The 22,646-nt window shown below is 45.8% G+C and overlaps 2 protein-coding genes across 2 annotated transcripts; both read left to right on the forward strand.

Annotated features, from left to right (window-relative positions):
- Nucleotides 1-6,425: 6,425 nt before the first annotated feature.
- Nucleotides 6,426-11,199, forward strand: LOC109735030 (proline-rich receptor-like protein kinase PERK15). The gene is made up of 8 exons (XM_020294222.4): nucleotides 6,426-7,218; nucleotides 7,764-8,309; nucleotides 8,823-8,909; nucleotides 9,027-9,097; nucleotides 9,398-9,474; nucleotides 9,626-9,773; nucleotides 10,290-10,451; nucleotides 10,608-11,199. Exons 1-8 carry the CDS (start codon nucleotides 6,666-6,668, stop codon nucleotides 10,926-10,928), a joined length of 1,965 nt encoding a protein of 654 aa, XP_020149811.3. The 5' UTR covers nucleotides 6,426-6,665; the 3' UTR covers nucleotides 10,929-11,199.
- A 1,111-nt stretch (nucleotides 11,200-12,310) lies between these two features.
- LOC109735029 (putative F-box/LRR-repeat protein 22) lies at nucleotides 12,311-15,629 on the forward strand. The gene is made up of 2 exons (XM_020294221.4): nucleotides 12,311-12,713; nucleotides 14,549-15,629. Exons 1-2 carry the CDS (start codon nucleotides 12,364-12,366, stop codon nucleotides 15,072-15,074), a joined length of 876 nt encoding a protein of 291 aa, XP_020149810.1. The 5' UTR covers nucleotides 12,311-12,363; the 3' UTR covers nucleotides 15,075-15,629.
- The last annotated feature ends 7,017 nt before the right edge of the window (nucleotides 15,630-22,646 follow it).

Raw genomic sequence — 22,646 nt, forward strand, 5'->3', positions numbered from 1 at the left:
GGATCCTTTCTAGAGAAGGAGTTTTCTCTCGAAAGAAGTGAGTAGGAGGAAAGTAGAACTTGATGAGGTAACTGTACGTGCTCCCTTATTGGAAAGTAGTTCATCATAGAAATCAGTTCCTGTGACTACTACACCAATCAGTGAGGAAGCTAATGATGATGATCATGTAACTTCAGATCAAGTTACTACTGAACCTCGTAGGTCAACCCGAGTAAGAACCGCACCAGAGTGGTACGGTAATCCGGTACTGGAGGTCATGTTACTTAACCATGACAAACCTACGAACTATGAGCAAGCGATGATGAGCCCAGATTCCGCGAAATGGCTTGAGGCCATGGAATCTGAGATGGGATCCATGTATGAGAACAAAGTGTGGACTTTGGCTGACTTGCCCGTTGATCGGCAAGCCATCGAGAATAAGTGGATCTTCAAGAAGAAGACTGACGCTGACGGTAATGTTACTGTCTATAAAGCTCGACTTGTTGCGAAAAGTTTTCGACAAGTTCAAGGAGTTGACTACGATGAGACCTTCTCACCCGTAGCGATGCTTAAGTCCGTCCGAATCATGTTAGCAATTACTGTATTTTATGATTATGAAATTTGGCAAATGGATGTAAAGACTGCATTCCTGAATGGATTTCTGGAAGAAGAGTTGTATATGATGCAACCCGAAGGTTTTATCAATCCAAAGGATGCTAACAAAGTGTGGAAGCTCCAGCGATCCATTTATGGACTGGTGCAAGCATCTCGGAGTTGGAATAAACGTTTTGATAGTGTGGTCAAAGCATATGGTTTTATACAGACTTTTGGAGAAGCCTGTATTTACAAGAAAGTGAGTGGGAGCTCTATAGCATTTCTAATATTATATGTGGATACATATTGTTGACTGGAAATGATATAGCATTTCTGGATAGCATAAAAGGATACTTGAATAAGAGTTTTTCAATGAAAGACCTCGGTGAAGCTGCTTATATATTGGGCATCAAGACCTACAGAGATAGATCAAGACGCTTAATTGGACTTTCACAAAGCACATACCTTGATAAAGTTTTGAAGAATTTCAAAATGAATCAAGCAAAGAAAGGGTTCTTGCTTGTGTTAGAAGGTGTGAAGTTGAGTCAGACTTAATGCCCGACCACTGCAGAAGATAGAGAGAAAATGAAAGTCATTCCCTATGCTTCAGCCATAGGTTCTATCATGTATGCAATGCTGTGTACCAGACCTGATGTGTGCCTTGCTATTAGTTTAGCAGGGAGGTACCAAAGTAATCCAGGAGTGGATCACTGGACAGCAGTCAAGAACATCCTGAAATACCTGAAAAGGACTAAGGATATGTTTCTCGTTTATGGAGGTGACAAAGAACTCGTCGTAAATGGTTACGTCGATGCAAGCTTTGACACTGATCCGGATGACTCTAAGTCACAAACCGGATACGTATTTATATTGAACGGTGGAGCTGTAAGTTGGTGCAGTTCTAAGCAAAGCGTCGTGGCGGGATCTACGTGTGAAGCGGAGTACATAGCTGCTTCGGAAGCAGCAAATGAAGGAGTCTGGATGAAGGAGTTCATATCCGATCTAGGTGGCATACCTAGTGCATTGGGTCCAATGAAAATCTTTTGTGACAATAAGGGTGCAATTGCCTTGGCAAAGGAATCCAGATTTCACAAGAGAACCAAGCACATCAAGAGACGCTTCAATTCCATCCGCGATCAAGTCAAGGAGAGAGACATAGAGATTTGCAAAATACATACATATCTGAATGTTGCAGACCCATTGACTAAGCCTCTCTCACGAGCAAAACATGATCAGCACCAAGACTCCATGGGTGTTAGAGTCATTATTGTGTAATCTAGATTATTGACTCTAGTGCAAGTGGGAGACTGAAGGAAATATGCCCTAGAGGCAATAATAAAGTTGTTACTTATATTTCCTTATATCATGATAAATTTTTATTATTCATGCTAGAATTGTATTAACCGGAAACTTAGTACATGTGTGAATACATAGACAAACAGAGTGTCACTAGTATGCCTCTACTTGACTAGCTCGTTGAATCAAAGATGGTTAAGTTTCCTAGCCATAGACATGAGTTGTCATTTGATTAACGGGATCCCATCATTAGAGAATGATGTGATTGACTTGACCCATCCGTTAGCTTAGCACGATGATCGTTTAGTTTGTCGTTATTGCTTTCTTCATGACTTATACATGTTCCTATGACTATGAGATTATGCAACTCCCGAATACCGGAGGAACACTTTGTGTGCTATCAAACGTCACAACATAACTGGGTGATTATAAAGATGCTCTACAGGTGTCTCCGATGGTGTTTGTTGAGTTGGCATAGATCGAGATTAGGATTTGTCACTCCGAGTATCGGAGAGGTATCTCTGGGCCCTCTCGGTAATGCACATCACTATAAGCCTTGCAAGCAATGTGACTAATGAGTTAGTTGCGGGATGATGCATTACGGAACAAGTAAACAGATTTGCCGGTAACAAGATTGAACTAGGTATTGAGATACCGACGATCGAATCTCGGGCAAGTAACATACCGATGACAAAGGGAACAACGTATGTTGTTATGCGGTTTGACCGATAAAGATCTTCGTAGAATATCACTACAAAAAAAAAAGACACATCCGTGACATTTTGGGCCGAACGAATTTTTTTTCTGTCATACATATGACACTTCTATGACGATAATTGTGACAAAACCCGGTATCATCATAGATGTGGTGGGCTCCTACTTCTATGACAAAAAATCATGACAGAAAAATCATGACACTCAGCTGGGTCTAGAGTTCGTGGGACGTCACTGAGCTGAACGTGTGCAGATCGCGGAGGTGTCGTACTTTCATAATGCTTCCGCTTTCGGTCTATGAGGGTACGTGGACAACACTCTCCCCTCTCGTTGCTATGCATCACCTAGATGGATCTTGCGTGTGCGTAGGATTTTTTTTGAAATTACTGCGTTCCCCAACATAACGCTCCCGCTTTCGGTCTATGAGGGTACGTGGACACACTCTCCCCTCTTGTTGCTATGCATCACCTAGATAGATCTTACGTGATCGTAGGGATTTTTTTGAAATACTGCGTTCCCCAACAAATACTTTCATTGAATTATATGATATTCAAAAGAAAAAAAAGATGTGGATAATGATATTGTGAAGTTAAAATTATTTTCTTTCTCGCTAAACGATCGAGCTAAAACTTAGTTTTCATCCTTACCTCCCAATAGTATTGATTCATGGAATACATGTAAGAATGCTTTTATTGCTAAGTATTTTCCTCCCGCTAAGATAATATCTCTTAGAGATCAAATCATGAATTTTAAACAACTTGAGCAAGAACATGTTGCACAATCTTGAGAGAGAATGAAATTTATGATTAAAAATTGTTCCATGCATGGATTAAGCTTATGGATGGCATCCCCGAGGTTAATCTCTACTTGTCCCTGAGTAGGCAGATGATAAAACAAAAATAATTTTTTGATGTGAAATGCTATCTAACATAACCGAGAACGGAGGTTCTATGTCGGTCCTGATTATCGGATGCCTACGGGGCGGAAGTCCGAAAAACCGCAAATCTTCTTTCGATTTGTGAAAATTTGGACTACGATAAGACCATGGACATTTGATGCACGACGCTGAAAGAAAAAAGTTCAAACCATGCCGTTCAAACATTTGGAGGCGTTTTGATGTACGACTTTCCCTCGCAGCGGGCACCTGTGATCGTTCTTATCATTTTCTCCAACCGCGACCCTTCATAATTCACAACCCTACGACACCGCATTGCAGTCAATCAACGAAAGGAAAAGAAACTAGTAACTCTGTTCCACTGGCGTCGGCGTATTTGGCTTGCAGAGATAACGCCTACATGCAAGTCCCGCATGTAGCAGAAGCCCTACTACCTTGGACCAGTATACACCACGGTAATGTGAAAATTGGTCTCGTAGGGCTTATGGGAAAAGATGTCTAACCGGTGAGGTCAAACTCAAAAGTGATGCGACATACAAATAGGGAAGGCAAAAACCGAATGCAACTACCGGTAGGTATAGCTAGGGTCACTGACAATGTGGCCTACGCCGGCCCACCCCACGTGTTAGTGACCTACGCCGACCCGCCCCACATGTCAGTTAAACAACACAATTCTCGCCGTGCATCCGGTGGCCCCACCGGACACACTTAAGGCGGGTCCGACCACGTACTGAGGGTGTTGGGAAGTATCAGAATTCATAGAAAAAATGGGTGAAAGGCTGTGCCAAGGGGCTCCAGACGACTGGCCCACGCGGGCCACCTCCTGGCTGCATCGCCTGGGCGTCTGGGGGCCTAGGTGCCCCCTGCATCTTTTGGTGCTTTCTAGATTCTTCTTTGCCCGAAAAAATTCCTAGTTATTTTGAGCTCCGCAAATATGGATTTTCTGTAGAACCAAAAACATGCAGAAAACAACTAACTCTGGACACTAAATTAAAAGTTTAGTCCAAATAAAAATTACTATAAAAATATTGAAATATAATATCATGAAACAATCAAAAATTGTAGATAACTTTGATACATATCAGCATCCCAAGGTTAATCTCTACTCTTCCACAAGTAGGTAGATGATAAAACAGAAATAGTTTTGAAGTGAAATGATACCTAGCATAACCGAGAACGGAGTGTCAGTTGAAGAGGAACGAGAGGGGGTGGGGGTGGGGGTTGTTCTATGCGTGTCCTAATTGTCGGATGCCTATGCGGCGGAGGTCCTGACGATCGCAAATCTTCTTCTTTCAATTTGTCTAAAATCGGACAACGATAAGACCATGGACGACGTTTGATGCAGGATGTTGAAAGAAAAAAAATTCAAACCGTGTGGGCCAAACATTTGGGAGGGTTTTGATGTAGTACGACTTTACCTCGCACCGAGCACCAATGATCCTTCTTATCATCTTTTCCAACTACGACTCTTCATAATTCACAACCCGACGGCACCACGTTGCAGTTAAAAGGGTCAAATGTTGATGGAGCAGGGGAGCATCCACAGCTGAGCGGGTTCGGATGATCGTTGACGGAGCACCACCAGGCACAAAGAAGGGAACCAGATCGATGCTCTCCTTGGTCATCTGGCACATCTGGATCAAGCGCAATGCATGCACCTTAGGGGGAAGACCCCAAGTGTCAACAACTTCACTGAAGCCTGTCGCCGGGACATGGAGCAACGGAGGATCGCCGGAGCCAAATGCATTGCGCACCCTTTTGGGGACGTGCCATGAGAGATAGCGATTAGTCCGACGGGCTACTTCAGGAGCCCGCTAAGCTGGCAGTGTACCTTTTCTATTTCACCCCATTGATCACTTGATCAACCACCGTTTTCTACACTCTCTCCTGCTTAATGTAATGAAAGCCAGAAATGGCCACTTTCAAAAAAGGGTCAAATGTGTGAAATCTTTTCAAACACGGTTCAGTTGTGAAATACTTTCGTCCACATGCCAGATTTGTCATTTTTGCCATAATTTACAACCCGACGGCACCGCGTTGCAATCAACGAAAGGCAAAAAGGAACTAGGACCTCCGTTCTACTCGGGCAAATTTGACAAATTTGACCTGAGGACGAAATCAAATCACAGAATGAACTGTCCGTGAAACTATTTCACGTGGCTGACCTTTTTGTGTGACGCCCGACATGAAGGCGCCATACTACACTGTGCAACGCCTCGCAGATAAGCGCTACACGCCTGGACAGCGTTGCACCCCAGACTGCCTAAAATTTGCTAAGTCATTGTGCAGAGCCTAAGAGCTAGGCGCTGTACTGTATAGTGCGGCGCCTAGCTCTCAGGCGCTGGACTAGTGGTTGCACTACAAAATGAAGCAACCACTAGTGCAATGCCTAGAAGCTAGGCGCTACACTGTATAGTGTGGCGCCTAGCTCTCAGGCGCCGCACACTGACTTAGTAATTTTCGGATCACACGGATGCGACTGGTCAGACGTGTAGCGCCTATCTGTGAGGCGTTGCACAGTGTAGTGTGGCGCCTTCGTGTCGGGCGTTACATAAAAAGGTGAGCCGCGTGAAATAATTTCACGGACAGTTCATTCTGTGATTTGATTTCATTTATAGGTCAAATTTGTCAATTTTGCCTTGGCGTCAGCGTATTTGGCTTGCAGATGGGCGGGGGTCCGCATGTAGTATACGCCGCGGTAACGTGAAACCAGTCTCGAAGGGCTTACTGGAAAAGACGTCTAACCGGCGAGGTCAAACTCAAGAGCGACGCGGCATACATACAGATAGAGAAGGCCCCAACGCAACCACCGGAAGGCATCGCCAGGGCCACAACCCGACCCTCACCGGCCCGCTCCACATGTCAGTTAAGCAACACAATTCCCGCCGCGCATCCGGTGGCCCCACCGGCACGCACCTAAGGCGGGGCCGACCACGTCCCCGCTGTCACCGCGGCCTTTCCGAGCGAGCCATCCCTTCCCTTCCAGGTTCCAATTCCCTCCTCCTTGTTTTAACTCCCCCGCTCCACTGCGCAGCACTACTACTACTACTGACTACGCTTTTCTTCTCCGATCTCACCACCTCAAAGGCGCAAAGGGAGCGTCGTCTCCCACCATTCTTAGGCGCTAAGCAAAGCGGGAGCAACCCTCCAGCTCCGCCTCCGGAGCCGGGCGCCTTCCGCGCGGCAGATGTCGTCGCCGACCGCCGCGCCGGCGCCGACTACGCCCCCGGCGCCTCCGGCTAATGCCACCGCGCCTCCCCCGGCCACCCCGTCGGCGCCTCCCCCAGCGATCCCATCCCCCTCGCCGCCGGCCCCCGCCAACCCGCCCCCGGCCTCCGTCCCGCCGCCGGCAGCGCCCGCGGCCTCCCCTCCCGCGCCGTCCTCCACACCGGCCACCCCATCGGCACCATCTCCGTCACCCCCTGCCACCCCTTCCCCGCCCTCGGACACGCCCTCTCCGCCCTCGCCAGAAGGGAGGGCCCCGCCCTCGCCCGGTGGCGGGGGAAGATCGCCGTTCACGCCAGGCCACAACAACCCGTCGCCCAAATCGCCGCCTCATTCCTCCGGTGGCGGTGGCTCCGGGGTGTCCACGTCGGTGGTCGTCGGCGTAGCCGTGGGTGGCTTCGTGCTGCTGCTGCTCGCTACCTTCGTGTGCCTCTGCTGCCTCCGGAAGAAGCGCCGCCGCCAGCCTCCACCCCCGCACTATGGTTACCCGCCGCCTCCTCCTCCGCAGTACAAAGGTTTGCACCTCCCGAATACTAGCTGTCGCTGTCTAGATCTAGATCTGGTGTGCGGGTATCGTGTGCAAGCAGCCAGTCACGGTGCTGTCGGTTGGAATCCTCCTATTCTCGGCAAATTTGGCTGCAATTCGCACTTGTTATGCTTAGGCACGGGTTAGGTGTGTTTAGCTGCATGTGCCGTGTCGTTGACGTGTAAGCACTTCGGAAAATTTCAATTTAGCTAGTGCCGCACCTGAATTTTACTAGTAGTAGTACTTCTCAATTGTCACGGCTCATCTAGGAAAATCCCTGTTTTTGTTACATTCAAATTATCTGTATGTGCTAGGCTATCGGTAGTGTTAAGTACTCCTAAATGATTGCATGATGGCATCATGCCTGTTGTCTGTGTTAGGTGTCATAATTTATTCTGTTCATCATTTCTTTTGTTTGGAACAGAAAAGCAATTGCATATGTTGCATCTCGATATCTTATGATGAGCTTAATTCTTCCAACTTGCAAAACGGAAACACTTTTTCTAATCCTAACAATATTCTGTCTTACTGCAGAGGATCATTATGGAGCAACATACCAGAATTGGCAGAATAATGCTCCTCCTCCTCCACCTGATCATGTGGTTAAGATGCACCCATCACCTCCTCCGGCATATGCCAATCGTCCTCCACAGGCACCACCGCCGCCTCCACCACCTATGATAAACAGCAGCGGTGGGTCAGGTTCTAATTACTCAGGTGGTGAGATCCTGCCTCCACCATCCCCTGGCACCGCCCTTGGCTTCACGAACTCTAAGAGCACATTCACTTATGATGAGCTGGTGAGGGCAACCGATGGGTTCTCTGATGCTAATCTCCTCGGACAAGGTGGTTTTGGATATGTTCACAAAGGAGTGCTGCCTAATGGCAAAGAGATTGCTGTGAAGCAATTGAAACTTGGGAGTGGCCAGGGAGAGCGTGAGTTCCAGGCGGAGGTTGAGATTATCAGCCGTGTTCATCACAAGCATCTTGTGTCTCTGGTTGGTTACTGCATCTCTGGGGGGAAGAGGTTGCTTGTATATGAGTTTGTCACCAATAACACATTGGAATTCCACTTACATGGTATGCCTTATTGCCTCATTGATCTATCTTCTGTATGCATGGTTTATCCATGAGACGATAATAGCTGAGCGTATAAATACATCTATCCCACATCCCATAAAACAACAACTTTAGAAACACATCTATTCACATTTCACAAAGAAAATGTTAAAACTAGATAACAACTGAAACTATATGATTTAATTTTCTAGCTTGTTCCCTTTTACCATAGTAACTACTAACTTGTAAAATTGTCATTAGAAACTCTGCATTTGCGGGAAAGAACCAAGTAGAATCAAAAGCCCTTTGTCCATTTCGCTAGTTACTTTGTGTTTTACTTGGTTGAAATGGCAACAGACAGTAATATGCCCTATCATAGTGAAGTTCATGGATGAAGTTTTGTATCTCCTTCATTTTTTATTTTATTTTTTACTTTTAATTTGAGGCTTGTATGCTACAAGTTAGTCGCTATATGATATGTTATACGCCCTAAGTTTTGTTGCTGATTGTTAAGACTGCTTTCACCTTCCACAGGAAAAGGCCGTCCAACGTTGGAGTGGCCCATAAGACTAAGGATTGCCCTTGGTGCTGCTAAGGGTTTGGCATACATTCACGAAGATTGTGAGTTTACCACAATGTGTACCTTTTTTTGTGCAATTATATTTCAAAACTAGCATAGAAGATAGGCGTGTAACCAAAAACAGGTCCTTAAATAATGTTTGTTTTCATAATTGACAGGCCACCCGAAGATCATACATCGTGATATAAAGTCATCAAACATTCTTCTTGATTTTAAATTCGAAGCTAAGGTAGGTTATACTTCTCCATTTCTGCTTCCTTTCTATCGTGTCTGTTAACAACATTTGTTTAACCATTTATTTAATTTAACATTACCATCTTCATTAGAGTTCTGACATAAATAATTTACATGCTTTGGGAGTAAACATGTGGTGCAATTATCTTTGTGTATTTGTTGTTGAAATTTGAAATGCCATCTTAAGGTGTTTATTGATGTAGCTGTGTAGACAACAACTTTGAGTTTATCCAATTTCAGTGTCTTACTCGTTTTGTTTGTGCATAACCAGAGCTAATTGTAATCCTCTCTACAGGTTGCGGATTTTGGTCTGGCAAAGTTCACCTCTGATAACAACACACATGTGTCAACAAGAGTAATGGGCACTTTCGGGTATGTGATATGTTTAAATTTCTTTACGGGAAAACCCCTAGTTTGTGTCATTTATATTGTTTCAGTATTTTAGATAGAAACTGAATCATCATTCAATTTGCTATGCTGTAGTTGCAGTTACAGTTTCCTGAGACCTTTTTTATGGTATTAGGTATCTAGCACCAGAATATGCGTCTTCTGGAAAGCTAACTGAGAAATCAGATGTCTTTTCCTTTGGAGTGATGCTTCTTGAGCTGATAACTGGGCGCCGGCCTGTTGATTCAACCCAAACATATATGGATGACAGCTTGGTTGATTGGGTAAGTATTTTAATAGCCTACTTAAGTTTGGTGTTACCCATGATACTTCGACTAGATAAGTCAGGAAAGTTTGGTAGTTTCTTATGTACGTCAGGCAAGGGACATTTTGGGTACATGATCATTTTCATGATTTGTTTTTTAAAATGCTTTAATATTATGTGCTGTCATTGTCATTACTGATCATGACGTTTGTAGATTTAATATTATGTGCTGTAAGTACATTTGCATACTTATGTTTGAATGCTTTAAGAATACAACCTCGAGTCAAACATTGTTTTAGCTTTTGACTTATCATGGTCTTGTAGAAGCAAATTGCTTTGCTAGTTTTGATCATTGTATGTCAATAAGTTGTAAGAAACTATATGATCATTGAACATTTTTTTGACAAAGCTATTGTCTGTGTGTCATTTCTTTGTAGTCAATTTATATACTTCATTATCTGTAAGCCTTCTGTTAGAATCGTTTCTTCTATTGAATTAATGTTGTCGATGGAGTAACATATTTGACCATCTATAGGCAAGACCTTTACTGATGCGAGCACTTGAGGATGGTAACTATGATGAGTTAGTGGATGCTCGTCTGGGAAAGGATTTCAATCCTAATGAGATTGCCAGAATGATAGCATGTGCTGCTGCATGTGTACGCCATTCAGCACGTCGTCGCCCTCGAATGAGTCAGGTAACTTGTATATGAAAATCAATTCGACATCTACTTCGGGCATTTTAGATGTTAATAGAGCTGTAATCTGCTTATAGCACAATAATGCTTTCAGCCCTTAGTATTGTGGCTACAAGTGAGAATTATGTGGTTGCTCATACCTGATATGATTGCCAGGTTGTTCGGGCCTTAGAAGGTGACGTCTCTTTGGAGGATCTTAACGAAGGTGTTCGGCCTGGTCATAGCCGCTTTTTCGGATCATACAGCAGCTCTGACTATGATTCTGGGCAGTACAACGAGGACATGAAGAAGTTCAAGAAGATGGCCTTTACGACGAATGACTACACGAGCAGCCAATACAGTGCGCCGACGAGCGAGTATGGTCAGATACCATCTGCATCAAGCAGTGAGGGCCAACAAACTCAAGAAATCGAGACAGGGACAATGAAGAAAGGTGGCCACAGTGGCTACAGTTCAGGATACAGCGGGCCGTCGTGAGGGAATTCTTTTTTACCCCCCTTTTTTTGACTTTCTCGTCGATGCAATTTGTAAAGTCCGGTTGAATTTATATGCTGACTTGACTTGTGTGCGAGGAAGGGATGTTTGACCCAAGTATAGCTTCTGGTAGCTGCAGCCGTTGATTCTTTCATATGTTGTTGACCGATCTGCCCACCGCCGTTTGCTATGTAATTCAAAGAGCTAATTGAGTGCTGTACTGTTCATACCCACTCAGGGTTGAGTAAGAGTAACCCAACGATTCTTTTTACCACTTGCTCGCGTGCCTTTGATGCGTCTCTTTTACCATGCGCGGCAACTTACATCATTATGGGGGCTATCTTATTCTTATCTTATTGTTGAGTGTGGATAGAATATGTGCTAGGCAGGATGCAACTTGTGAGTTGTCTTGCAAGCCAAATTCCGTGAGCTGTTCTTCGGAAGCACGGAACATGGACGACGGGACAGCTCACGGGAGGAGGTTGTCACGCGTTTCTTTCCAGTTACCCAGGGATGGCTCGCGACGCGTGACCCTCCTCCAGGTCCCAGGTTTGGAAGGAAGCCAGCGCAAGGCAACGCAACGCAGTGCAGGTGTGTGTGAGGTGTTGGGGGTGGGAGGTTGAGTAGTAAAGGTGTCAAGATTGGAAATGTCGGTCCAGGCTGTACTACTAACCGTTGCTGGGTTTGGCCGGTGGCTCCCTCGTCGTGTTCTCTCTCCCGGTGGCGTGTTCTGCTTGAATGATTCCATCTGACGGTTTGCTCGGGATAGACGAACCTAGCAACCTGGCCTCACTGTCATCATCCCTGTTGGATAGACTGTCCGATCTTCTCTGGCAAATCATTGTTGGACTGCCAGCAGGTGGCAACATCTACTCCAAGTCACCTATAACCTAAAAAGAAAAAACAAGGGTTATAAGGGCATCTCCAACGGCGTTCTGCAAATCGGGCTCGTCGTCCGTCCCTCGACGAGAATACAGGAGCCGGCCACCCAACCACATGGCCGAAACGTCCACCTGCATTTCAAATGAAAATTGAACTAGAAGGACAAATTTCATGCAAACTGAACCTAATTCATACAAAGTTCAACATATTACATTAAAATTCATGAACTTTTTTTAAATTTCACAACATTTTTTTTTTGTGTGCTATCAACAATTTTTTGAATCAATCTATTTTTTTTACATTGCATTAAGCTAATATGTTGGTTTTTTTAATCAAGATAAATGTTTTACATTGCATTAATTTTATGTTTTGAAACATATGTATTCACAATATTAAAAAAAAAAACGATGGAAAAAACTGGGGAAAGAATAACTTACTTGCAACCTTAGGCTGGCCCATTTATAGCGACGGCCTGACGCGAGTGCACGCTCCGTCATAGGCCCACGCCCCACCCCTAAAAAAAAAGAACATAGGCCCACGCCCCACGCCCCACGCGATGTCCTCCTTCCCCTCCCGCCGTCGCCGCCGGCCCCGCCGCTGCGGCGAGGTGCGGCCGTCCGCGGATTGGGCGGATCTGCCTATAGACGCGCTACTGTCGGTGCTCCAATACCTGGAAACCATCGAGCTCATGGTGGGCGGAGCGGGGCGAGTATGCCGCTCCTGGCGCCGGGCCATACGCAATGAACCCGAGCTCTGGCGCCGCATCGACATGCGCATCCACAAATATCACAACTACCGGATTGACGAAGGCATGGCGAAGGAAGCCGTCCGGCGGGGGTCGGGCCGGTGTGAGTCCTTCTGGGGCGAAGACGCCACCGACCACTTCCTCCTATTCCTCACCGAGCAGTGAGATTTCTTTATTTCTCCCCTCCCCTCTCGATGGAAGATTGGGCTTCATGCCTGGCTTCGATTTTCCTTATTCTGCAATTAGGGTATTGTAGATAGATCATTAGCGCAACTTATGATTTACTAGTCGCGTGCATTTTTCTTAAGCTGCTACGGCAGGCAAAAGCACACGACGGCTATAGGACGTAGCGCACGACACACAAGAAGGATCAGGGAAGCAGAGGAAGAGAACTGAAATGAGAACTAGAAACGAGCTACAACAAACAACCACCACCAAGAGCTCAGCAACCATCGCCATTAGATCAGACCGAGAAACTAGCATAGTTGGATCAGTGGAAAGGAAATCTGACACCGAGAAGACCCAGAGAAGAAGTCGCTGCCCCTGGGATCACTCTTCACCTTCAAGACATAGGAGAGTGTCACATCTATTGTCGAAGGGCTTCCCACCACCTAGCCACGTTGTGACAAAGAGAGGCAATGATCTGCCGAGACAGCCCCTGCACCTCCTCTTGGCCACCCCATGGCCACCATCATAAATAGAATGAACTAGAGCCCTATGCAAGGCAACGAAACCTCAAGCGCAATCGAAGGTCACTGAACTTTGAGACATCACCAACGTCGCGAGCACTCATGAGAGGCACTCATGAGAGGAGGTCGATCAACAACACCAGGATGACCAAGGCACCCCAGACGCCCCAAGAAGTGCCAGCAAACCAACCGGGACCCCTAACGACCGACCGCAAATCAACGGCTCGAAGGCGACGCCCCCAAGGGGGAAAACGACATCGATGGCGTCTTTGTCGTTGGATCCAATATGGATCTAAGGCTTTTGCCCGGAGCATACCATGGAACAAAGACGGAAGCTTCTCGATGACACCTCCGAGGAAAAAATGTGGCCCATAGGTGTCGCCGTCATTGTTGCCGACTAGGTCGGCACAAGGCTTTCGTCCGAAGCATCACGTTCCCACCTCACCGCATCACACTCGCCGCCGAGTCCTGCAAGCACATGAGCGCGAGACCTTCCCCACCTCTTGCTGCTCGGCGGCGAGTATCCTCGCTGGATCGAACAAGATGGCCACCTTTGATGCAAGCAAACCTGGCTTTGGTTCGCATTCAAGTTTAAAGAGAATCCGCTCTATATAACAAGAAATTTGCATTCAAGTTTAAAGAGAAACCGCTAGTCCGCTCTTATATAACAAGAAACGAATTTAGAACCCTTGAACCCCTTGCAATTGGCCTGCAGAAACCAAATGGATTCCTTCATCAGTATATATAAAATAAAACTAAGATGCACTTAAGTACCATAATTGAACTATACTGTTTGACATAGAGAATAATCGTTCTTACAGAAGAAACAAAAAAGAACCAATCGTCTTGTGAAAGAAGTTTGCCTAGATTGGCTGTATGCTTTCATGTTGCTGGCTTGCTGCTCTTATCTCTGGATATTCCATAGGCTGGCATGAATGGATGACTGCAGAGCACAGTCATCATTTCCAGCAGTGTATTGAATACTGATGCTGCATGTTTCTTTGGTGAGAGGAGGAGATCGCATTATCATGTCGTAGCAGTGCATGGAAATGAGTGCCTTATCATGCAGCATTAAGTTCATATTTTGCACATGTACATGGAAACAGAAGTAGCAAACTGCCTTTTATTCTTTGCTTCAACAGATACCATCACTTAGCCCCACTTCAGTCAGTATGTCCTTAGCTTACATAGCAGCTTTATGTTCTTTCCCGGCAGTTTGATCTATTTCGTTCCTTCTATTAGCTAGCTGTTCTTCCAGGACAGTACAATGGATATTGGTTATTAACATCAAAGCTCTCTGTTTCCAGGGCACCATCTCTAAAGAGCCTTCGCCTCATATCTTCTAAGCACATCACTAACGAAGGGTTGTTGGCGGCACTTAATAAGTTTCCTGTGCTTGAGGAGCTTGAGCTTTCACTTTGCAAACATGTTTTCGGAAAGGTATACGAGGGTATTGGCATAGCCTGTCCACGCCTCAAATGTTTAAAGGTCAGCTATCCTTGCTTCTATAGCATCGAAGATATCGAGTATAACAAGGATGAGGAAGCTCTGGGGATTGCAACAATGTTTGTGCTACGCTCCCTTCAACTGTTTGGCAGCGAACTCACCAACGCAGGATTGGCAACAATCCTTGATAACTGCCCTCACCTTGTGTATTTGGACGTTCGCCATTGTTTCAATATCCACATGGACATCACCCTGCGTGCAAAGTGTGCTGGAATAAAGACGATGAAGCTTCCTCATGGCTCAACTGATGACTATGAGTTCCAGATTGAAAACCCAGTTCGAACACGTGCAAGGAAACCTAGGCGAGATTACAAACCCTACGTCTGATGGAAATCCGAAACTTGACTTCTTTCATGCCAGCTTTCGGGTTGAGGCTGCAAGAGTACTGTTTTTTCTTGGTGCAGTTAGGAGTTTAACATCAAATGCTTGCAGCCTGCTGTCAATCACTGTGAAATCTGAAGGCGACGATGACCAATGTGATTCTTATCATTACTACCTGTATCATCTATGTGTACTGACATGAACGTGCGAATATGAAAGACTGCCCCCAGGCGCTGGGGCACTTCCCATGTGTTATAACTTAATTAAGCATGATTAGTTAAAGGGAAATCTACCCTTGCCCAAACCGGCTTAGGCTGTGCCTGGTTCAGCTGTAGATTATGAAAAGGCTACTAGGAGCTGTGGGAAAGCAGCAGCTGTAAGCTGGGGAAAAGCTGGAAGTTGTTTGGTTGGAGCAACTGAAACTGTGGATTTGGTAGGAATTGTATGTAACGCCCCTGAGGGCTTGATTATATGGTGAATGGCTTGATTATATGCTAATTCACCGTAAAACACTGATCTGTAAATTAATTACGGTATAAATGACCAATTTGGAAAGGAAAATCCCATATTTTAGATGTTGCATATGTAGACCTGAAATATCAATGAAATGCCTCACATTTGCATCAAGTACTGCCTTCTCACACATACTTAAAACAAGCAACATAATTGTCAAACTCGAATTGGTTTGAAGAACAGAATTCAGGAACAGAAACTGGATTTAACTCGAACTAGTCAACTTTATTGGAAGAAATCAAGAGTTTTGCTGCGAATTAAATATTAAGAGGAACCTAAGGTCTGCCAAAAACACTGGCGGCTAAGAGGGAAATCCTAACACAAGAAATGGTTCTCCATCTGTCAGGAGGATGACCCCCGGGATAGGCGCGCCAAACACTTGGCAATTTTCAAAACATCGGGGCGGCAAGCGCCCCTCAGTCTGGCTAGCCCTCCGGCCGGCCTGGCACGACGGAGAGAACGTGGTAACTGCCCCGTGACGCGGAGGACGACATGCCACAGTGGCGACCTGCCGGCAGGTCCCGCAGCCGACGGACCCCACTAGAAGACAAAGCCAATGACACTAGGGCCCCCCGTCTTTTTTATCACTTGTAACCTGGGAGGCCAGGCTATAAGACCTCCCAGGAGCCCTGTGAGGAGGGGGTCGGCCTCATTCTACACACACACACCCACTCACATGCAAGGAGAAGAGATCTAGTTCCTTCTTCCTCCTCCACTCATACAACTCAAGGAGAAACATTGTAGTTCTTGTGATCCTCAGAGACGATCCGGCAGGACTAGGGTTGTTACCTCCCTCAGAGGGCCCTGAACCCGGGTTCATCGTGTGTCTCGCACCGCTTGTCCCCAATCTCATTTTCAGAACCCACCGAAGTCCTTTGACCCCAACCACACTCAATAAGCCTACCATGGCATCTGTCGTGAGAACACCACGACAGTTGGCGCCCATCGTGGGGCGGTCCACGACGTCAGCCGGAGTCATGTTTCGGACGAGACCCTTTGCTGCCTCCAGCGAGCGCATCGCGCGGTCTGATCAGCCTGCCCGGTGCAGCCGGCTGCGACGGCTCTGGCGCAATGCTTGGCGCGGGTGTCGCCTGCCCTGCAGGCGGCTTCGTCGTCCCCTTCGGCGAGCTGTGCGTCTTCGTCGCGCTCGTTCCCGACGAGTGCCCTAGCAGGCCGGCTTCGGGCCGACCGGGCACGGCGCGACGGCTCTGGCGGGTCAGTGCCTGTCCCATCCAACCGTATGACAAGACCGCTCCCCATGACGGAGAGAGCGTGGCAATAGTCCACCCCTCACCGCTGACCAAGGGAGGTGTGGCTATAGTGCGCGCGGCTCCGCTGACCAGGGCGGCCGACATCAACACGGCCCGGCACCATGCCAACTGCCCTGCGACGCGGAGGACGACGTGCCATAGTGGCGAGCTGTCGGCGGCTCCCGCACCCGGCGGGCCCTGCCCGCCTTATTTTATCACTTGTAACCTGCGAGGCCAGGCTATAAGACCTCCCAGGACCCCGGGGGGGGTGTCGGCCTCATTCTACACACACAGCCACTCACATGCAAGGAGAAGAGGAGAGCTAGTTCCTTCTTCCTCCTCCACTCATACAGCTCAAGGAGCAACATTGTAGTTCTTGTGATCCTCATAGACGATCCGGCAGGACTAGGGGTGTTACTTCTGTCGGAGGGCCCCGAACCTGGGTACATCGTGTGTCTCGCACCGCTTGTCCCTAATCTCGCTTCCGGAACACACCGGCGTCCTTTGACCCCAAACACACTCGATAAGCCTACCCATGGCATCTGCCGTAAGAATACCATGACACCATCGATCCAGAAAGTGAGCTTTATAGCCTTACAAGATACAAAATGAAGGAAAAAGTAAGAAAGTAAAAACTGGTAGACACTGTTCTCTTTGCCGGAGAGGTAAACAGCGACGCGCGCGATCTTCAGCCGTCCGATGCAGGATGGACGTGATCCAGAGCTTTAAGAAGCCGTGGAGTGGTACGGGCGTCGGAGAAGCGTCAGATCGCAGATGGACGATACTGGGAGCTTCGCGCCAACAGCTTCAAATTCAAACTTAAATGAATCTCTGTCTGCAGTGTTCTAAATCTTCAGATGCTCGCCGTTAGGTCCTGACAAGAATGCAATGACTTCAGTTATCACAACAACACAATCTGCAGTACCTATCTGCATAATTATATGTATATCTCATCGTATTGCCCGCTGCTCTTTTATTTGCTCATCCAGAATTAGCCAAAATTTTCGCAACTGTTGCGAAGAATTTTTGTCAGTGTTCAGGAGAATTTTGACACAATTCAGAGCGATTTTACCAAAGCTATTTGCAGTAGTTGATGTCAATTCAGGAAAAGCTGGGGAGAACAAATTACCTCCAGGAACACCTAACTCTCAGAACAACGAAACTCCCAGTGTCAACCAAGGAACACTTATGAATATTCATATTCCTGTGATAACACCACCGCCTGATCTGGGTAAATCCCCTGTCATTGGATCAGCAGTTCTAAGAGATCACACTGGCAAGGAAGTGAATCTGGATGGCACACAGAAATTGCCCTACAGACCCTCAATTTTTTTTTTTGCCCTACAGACCTGAAGACTTAGCAAACATGCAGCACACTATTGCTGTTCAGAAAATGGTTAACAGAGAACCTGTTGAACAGTTAGCTGAAACTAGCAGACAACAAGAGAGAATGGGAAACACTGGGCAAATGAAGCTTGGTAGAAACACACCAATTGTTAAACCTGCAAAGCTCAACATCCCTGAATTTGCAGGGCAAGATGCAGACTCATGGATACAGACAATTGAGCAATATTTTGACTCTGCTAGAATCCCTCTTGAACAGAGAACTGAAATTGCTATTACTTGCTTAAAAGGGAGATGCTATGCAATGGTGGGGAGGTACTGGTTTCTATGCTGGCAAATTACCATGGTACAGGTTTTGCAGATACTTGAGTGACAGATTTGCATGGCACAAATTACACGCAGCCTGCATGGTTCGAAATAAAAAAGGGCATCACTGCAAGCAAATTTTATTATAACAAAACATCACACCATTCGAATCAAGGTTCTTGATCTGACAAGTTAACAAAAACACAATACATGAGGTATATCCTTGCTGGTCTGTCAAGTCAACACGCAAAGTCAAATACAGCTTTCCGTATATCATACAAGGATGAACATATATCCCTCAACAACAACAAAACAAGGAGGAACATCTACAATTATGTTCTTTGAATCAAAACTTACAGCTGTACACAAATACAGCGGTTATAACCAGGCACTGAGGAACATATATCCCTCAACAACAACAAAATATGAAGGAACATCTACAACTGTGTTCTTTGAATCAAAACTTACAGCTGTACACAAATACAGCGGTTATAACGAGGCCACTGCTCAGTGGCAAGTAGGTACACAGCCGAAAAGCAGAAAGGCAAACACTTAGGGGGTATCGGATTGGAAACATCAGCATTTCGCTCAATTTGCGAGCATAAGGTCTGACAACAGTTATTATCTCATCCATGTCCATCTCAACCAAAACGGCATGAGTGAGGTTATCTTGAAGTAAGTTGGTTTTGGAGTGGATGGGCACCCGAGTGATCTGATGAGCTCTTCGACAGGCAAGATCTTGAACTTCTTTCGAGAATTCGTGGCAACATTGTCCACCTTATGCTGGTAAATCTTCCCATTCTTATCCAACTTATACTCTGACATGCCATCAAAGCGGCTATGACCATCCTGTAGGAATCTAGGGATGCCATGAACGATCCACCGGACCATAATTACATTGTCGACTGGTTGCCATATAGCAGCAATGTCAATCCACAAGGCCTTGAAGAAAATCTGACCGGTAAAGCGCAGCGCCCAGAATATCCTTTTATAGCTATCAATACCCACGAATTTACTGTTTGAAGACAATATCTTCTCTGGAGATAGTGGCATATGGTTAGGAAAGAAGAAGACAGGAGTTGAATAAATCTTGGGAAATGAATATACCATGGAGTATAATTCTCATGAAGGTATACCCCACTACAAAATAATATCAAGACCATACAGATGGTGCAAAAAGCTGAGGCCCTCGAAAGCTGCCAGCAAAAAGCAGAAGTACTATACTATACAAAACTAGATTGCAATCCAATCAAAGGTATGGTTCAAGCTTCTCCACACAAGAAACAAAGAAAGTTATAGTTAAGTTTTACCCGAATTATTGGCGCATTAGGCCTGACGGTTCTGTGGCTATCAAGAGCCAATAATGTAATATGAAAGCAATTTCTCGTAACTGGAGTTGGTAAAGTTTTTGTGATGTATAGATTTTACCGTTACATGTCTTCTTTTATCAGTTTCGACTAACAAATTTGCTCATAACAAAGAGATAGTATCAAGTATTGTTCCAGCCTTGTTTTGGAGCAGAATGATGGAAGTCTTTCAAATGGTTCAATGATAATTAAGATCCATAGAAGCCAACAGAACAAAGATTTGGCTAATAAGATCATTTTGGGGGGGAGACTGTAGGGGAGGCTCTGACAGTATATTATAATACAAAAAAGAGAACATGTTTACAAGAGCGAGGGGCCGGGGATATAAATGAAAGATGGACTCCTAAGACAACTTTGTTCTACCTCCTAGATCAATTCCACCTCCCTAGGCAAGCCTTTGCCAATGCCATTTCTGTAAGATGGCCCGGGAACAGATCTAGAAGTTCTTACGCTTCAGCAGCCTCAGCAACTGAAATACTATTATAAAGAGGGAAAGAACGATCTCCCGCAAGGCTGTAGGCTAGTGGATCATTATTCCAGGAGTCGTGGCAGTCGTGCCATAGGAGGGTGGTATCCCCGTGGGCGACTTCCCAGTGTACAATGCTCCTGCAGCTAGTGTTGAGCTTCATTATGCTTTTCTTATCCAGAATAAACCAATCGGACCGGCAGCATGCGGCTCCTAGTTTTGGAAATATCTCCAAGTAAGTTTGACCCATGGAATGTCTTTGCTGTAGATGGAAAAATTTGAGCAGCAAGGCCTCATTCAGAATAGATCGATGCTGCTGCAGGGATTGGCAATATCCTGTTGCCTCATATTTACCCCAGAGGCATATGCGTCGGGCTCGGCCGATATACTCTTTAACACCGTCCGGGAGCTTGAGGGTGCCGAGATAGTAGGTGAGTAGAGAGCTAAGGACCAACTTAACTACTTTAATCTTAGCACCAAATCGTACAAATGAGAAATAGGAGGCAAGCCGCTGTTCCATCTGGTTCAAGAGAGGCGTGGAATCCCTAATAAGATCATTACAGGAATTTGTGTGCTCACATGTATGTATAGAGATGAGTTCAAATAGACTAGTCTAGATTTTGCATGATTTATCTGTAGTTCTGCATGGAAGTTCGTAAGTTAGTATGTGACTACACAAACAACGAAGTAGCAAACAAACAAGGAATTCTCTGTTTAAGAGTTAAGATATTACACACGATAGAAACTGTTGATGCTATTAAAAGATTGAGCTTCATTTATTGACTAGGGTACGTTCTACAAGAAATAAGTAATACTAATAAGTTACCAAATTCATGAACCCCAGAATTCAAGTGTAGGAGGTGTTTTCTCGCAAAAAAAAAGTGCAGGAGGTGTTTGATTGGGCTTTTAGCTGGTTTTCCACGCTTATAAGCCAGCAGTCGAATCAAACAGCTGGCTTTTATTCGGCTTATTCATAGAACCAAGCTAATACTCTATTCCATACAACCGTTGGGCAGGGTTCCACTATCTCATGATAACGGAACAAAGCCTCCAGGAAGATTCAAACATAAAAGTAAAGAGGGTTTTAACTACCATCTACTGCTAACAGAGTACAGAGTCCAAAAATGAAATCTTCGGAGGGTGCAGTTTCCAGCAAACCAGACAAACCAACAGGTACCAGAAAGGACCATTTGTGGCTTGGGCAACTGCATGAACCCATATGTAACATTGATCAATAAAGCTTGGCAAGATAAAAGAAAAAGTACCAGAAAGGAAACCAGAAAAGCATTACAGCAGCGCCCAGGGCTGGACGACAGCACAGGTCCAAACAGCACCCAGGGCTGGAGATAGCACAGGTTCAAACTGTTCCGCAACTCCGCCGGCGAGTCCGGTCCGAGGTTGCGGAGCGAGAGCGAGCGTCGTAGACGAAGTAGTCGAAGTAGTCGAAGTGTGCGAAAGTAAAATGACACAGAGAGATGGAGGAGACCAGCTTTATTAATCAATGATCAGGGATTACAATGATGGCTCCTCGTTGCTTTATATAGGGGGTAGGGGTCAAGGGATAAGTACCCACTTAACGTAAAGTGGGGGAAACGGGAGGGGCTAGCCCGTGCGATACGCACGAGGCCGCCGCCACCCCCTCGGTGGCCCCGGTTTCCCAACACTCCCCCTTGGGTAATTATCCGTATATCCATGCCTCAAAACTCCGAAAAACCCAGTGGGAAAAAATGTGGAGAAAGAGCACACAGTATACGTTGTTGCATTGCACGAATTGCCTCGTCAAAAACCTCGTGTGAGAAACATCAGGAAAACTCACTCAAGGGAAAAAGAGTACAATCCACTCAACCATCAAGTTGAGTACTCGATCATCAGGATTGAGATTTTAGCGACGAGTTTGTGAAGTTTCTCCCCCTGAACCTTGCATCTCTCTAAGTCTCATCATACCGATTCCACGCACACACCTCTCTAAGGTTGATGCCGGTAATGACTTAGTGAACATATCAGCAAGATTGTCACAGGACTTAGTATGCAAAACTCTCACCTCGTTCAACTGTTGCAGCTCATGCGCATAGAAGAACCTGGGACTAATATGCTTTGTGAGGTTACTCTTCACATAACCCATCTGGACTTGTGCAACACAAGCAGCATTATCTTCATAGATAATGGTAGGGGTTTGTACGGTGTTCAGCCCACATGTCTGCTGAATGTGGCCGATCATCCGCCGAAGCGATACACACTCTTTTGACGCTTCGAATAGTGCCATGATTTCCGAATGGTTCGTGGAAGTCGACACAAGTGTTTGCTTGGACGATTTCCAGGAAAACGCAGTTCC

The sequence above is a fragment of the Aegilops tauschii genome, chromosome 1 (genome assembly GCF_002575655.3).
Source record: "Aegilops tauschii subsp. strangulata cultivar AL8/78 chromosome 1, Aet v6.0, whole genome shotgun sequence".
Classification (NCBI taxonomy): Eukaryota; Viridiplantae; Streptophyta; class Magnoliopsida; order Poales; family Poaceae; genus Aegilops; species Aegilops tauschii.

Excerpts from the sequence above, each read along its gene's own strand:
- LOC109735029 (XM_020294221.4), top strand. The coding sequence starts at position 12,364 with ATGTCCTCCTTCCCCTCCCGCCGTCGCCGCCGGCCCCGCCGCTGCGGC. Across the intron at positions 12,714-14,548 it reads CTCCTATTCCTCACCGAGCA|GGCACCATCTCTAAAGAGCC; the intron begins GTGAGATTTCTT and ends CTCTGTTTCCAG.
- LOC109735030 (XM_020294222.4), top strand. The coding sequence starts at position 6,666 with ATGTCGTCGCCGACCGCCGCGCCGGCGCCGACTACGCCCCCGGCGCCT. Across the intron at positions 9,098-9,397 it reads ATTTTAAATTCGAAGCTAAG|GTTGCGGATTTTGGTCTGGC; the intron begins GTAGGTTATACT and ends TCCTCTCTACAG. Across the intron at positions 9,475-9,625 it reads AGAGTAATGGGCACTTTCGG|GTATCTAGCACCAGAATATG; the intron begins GTATGTGATATG and ends TTATGGTATTAG.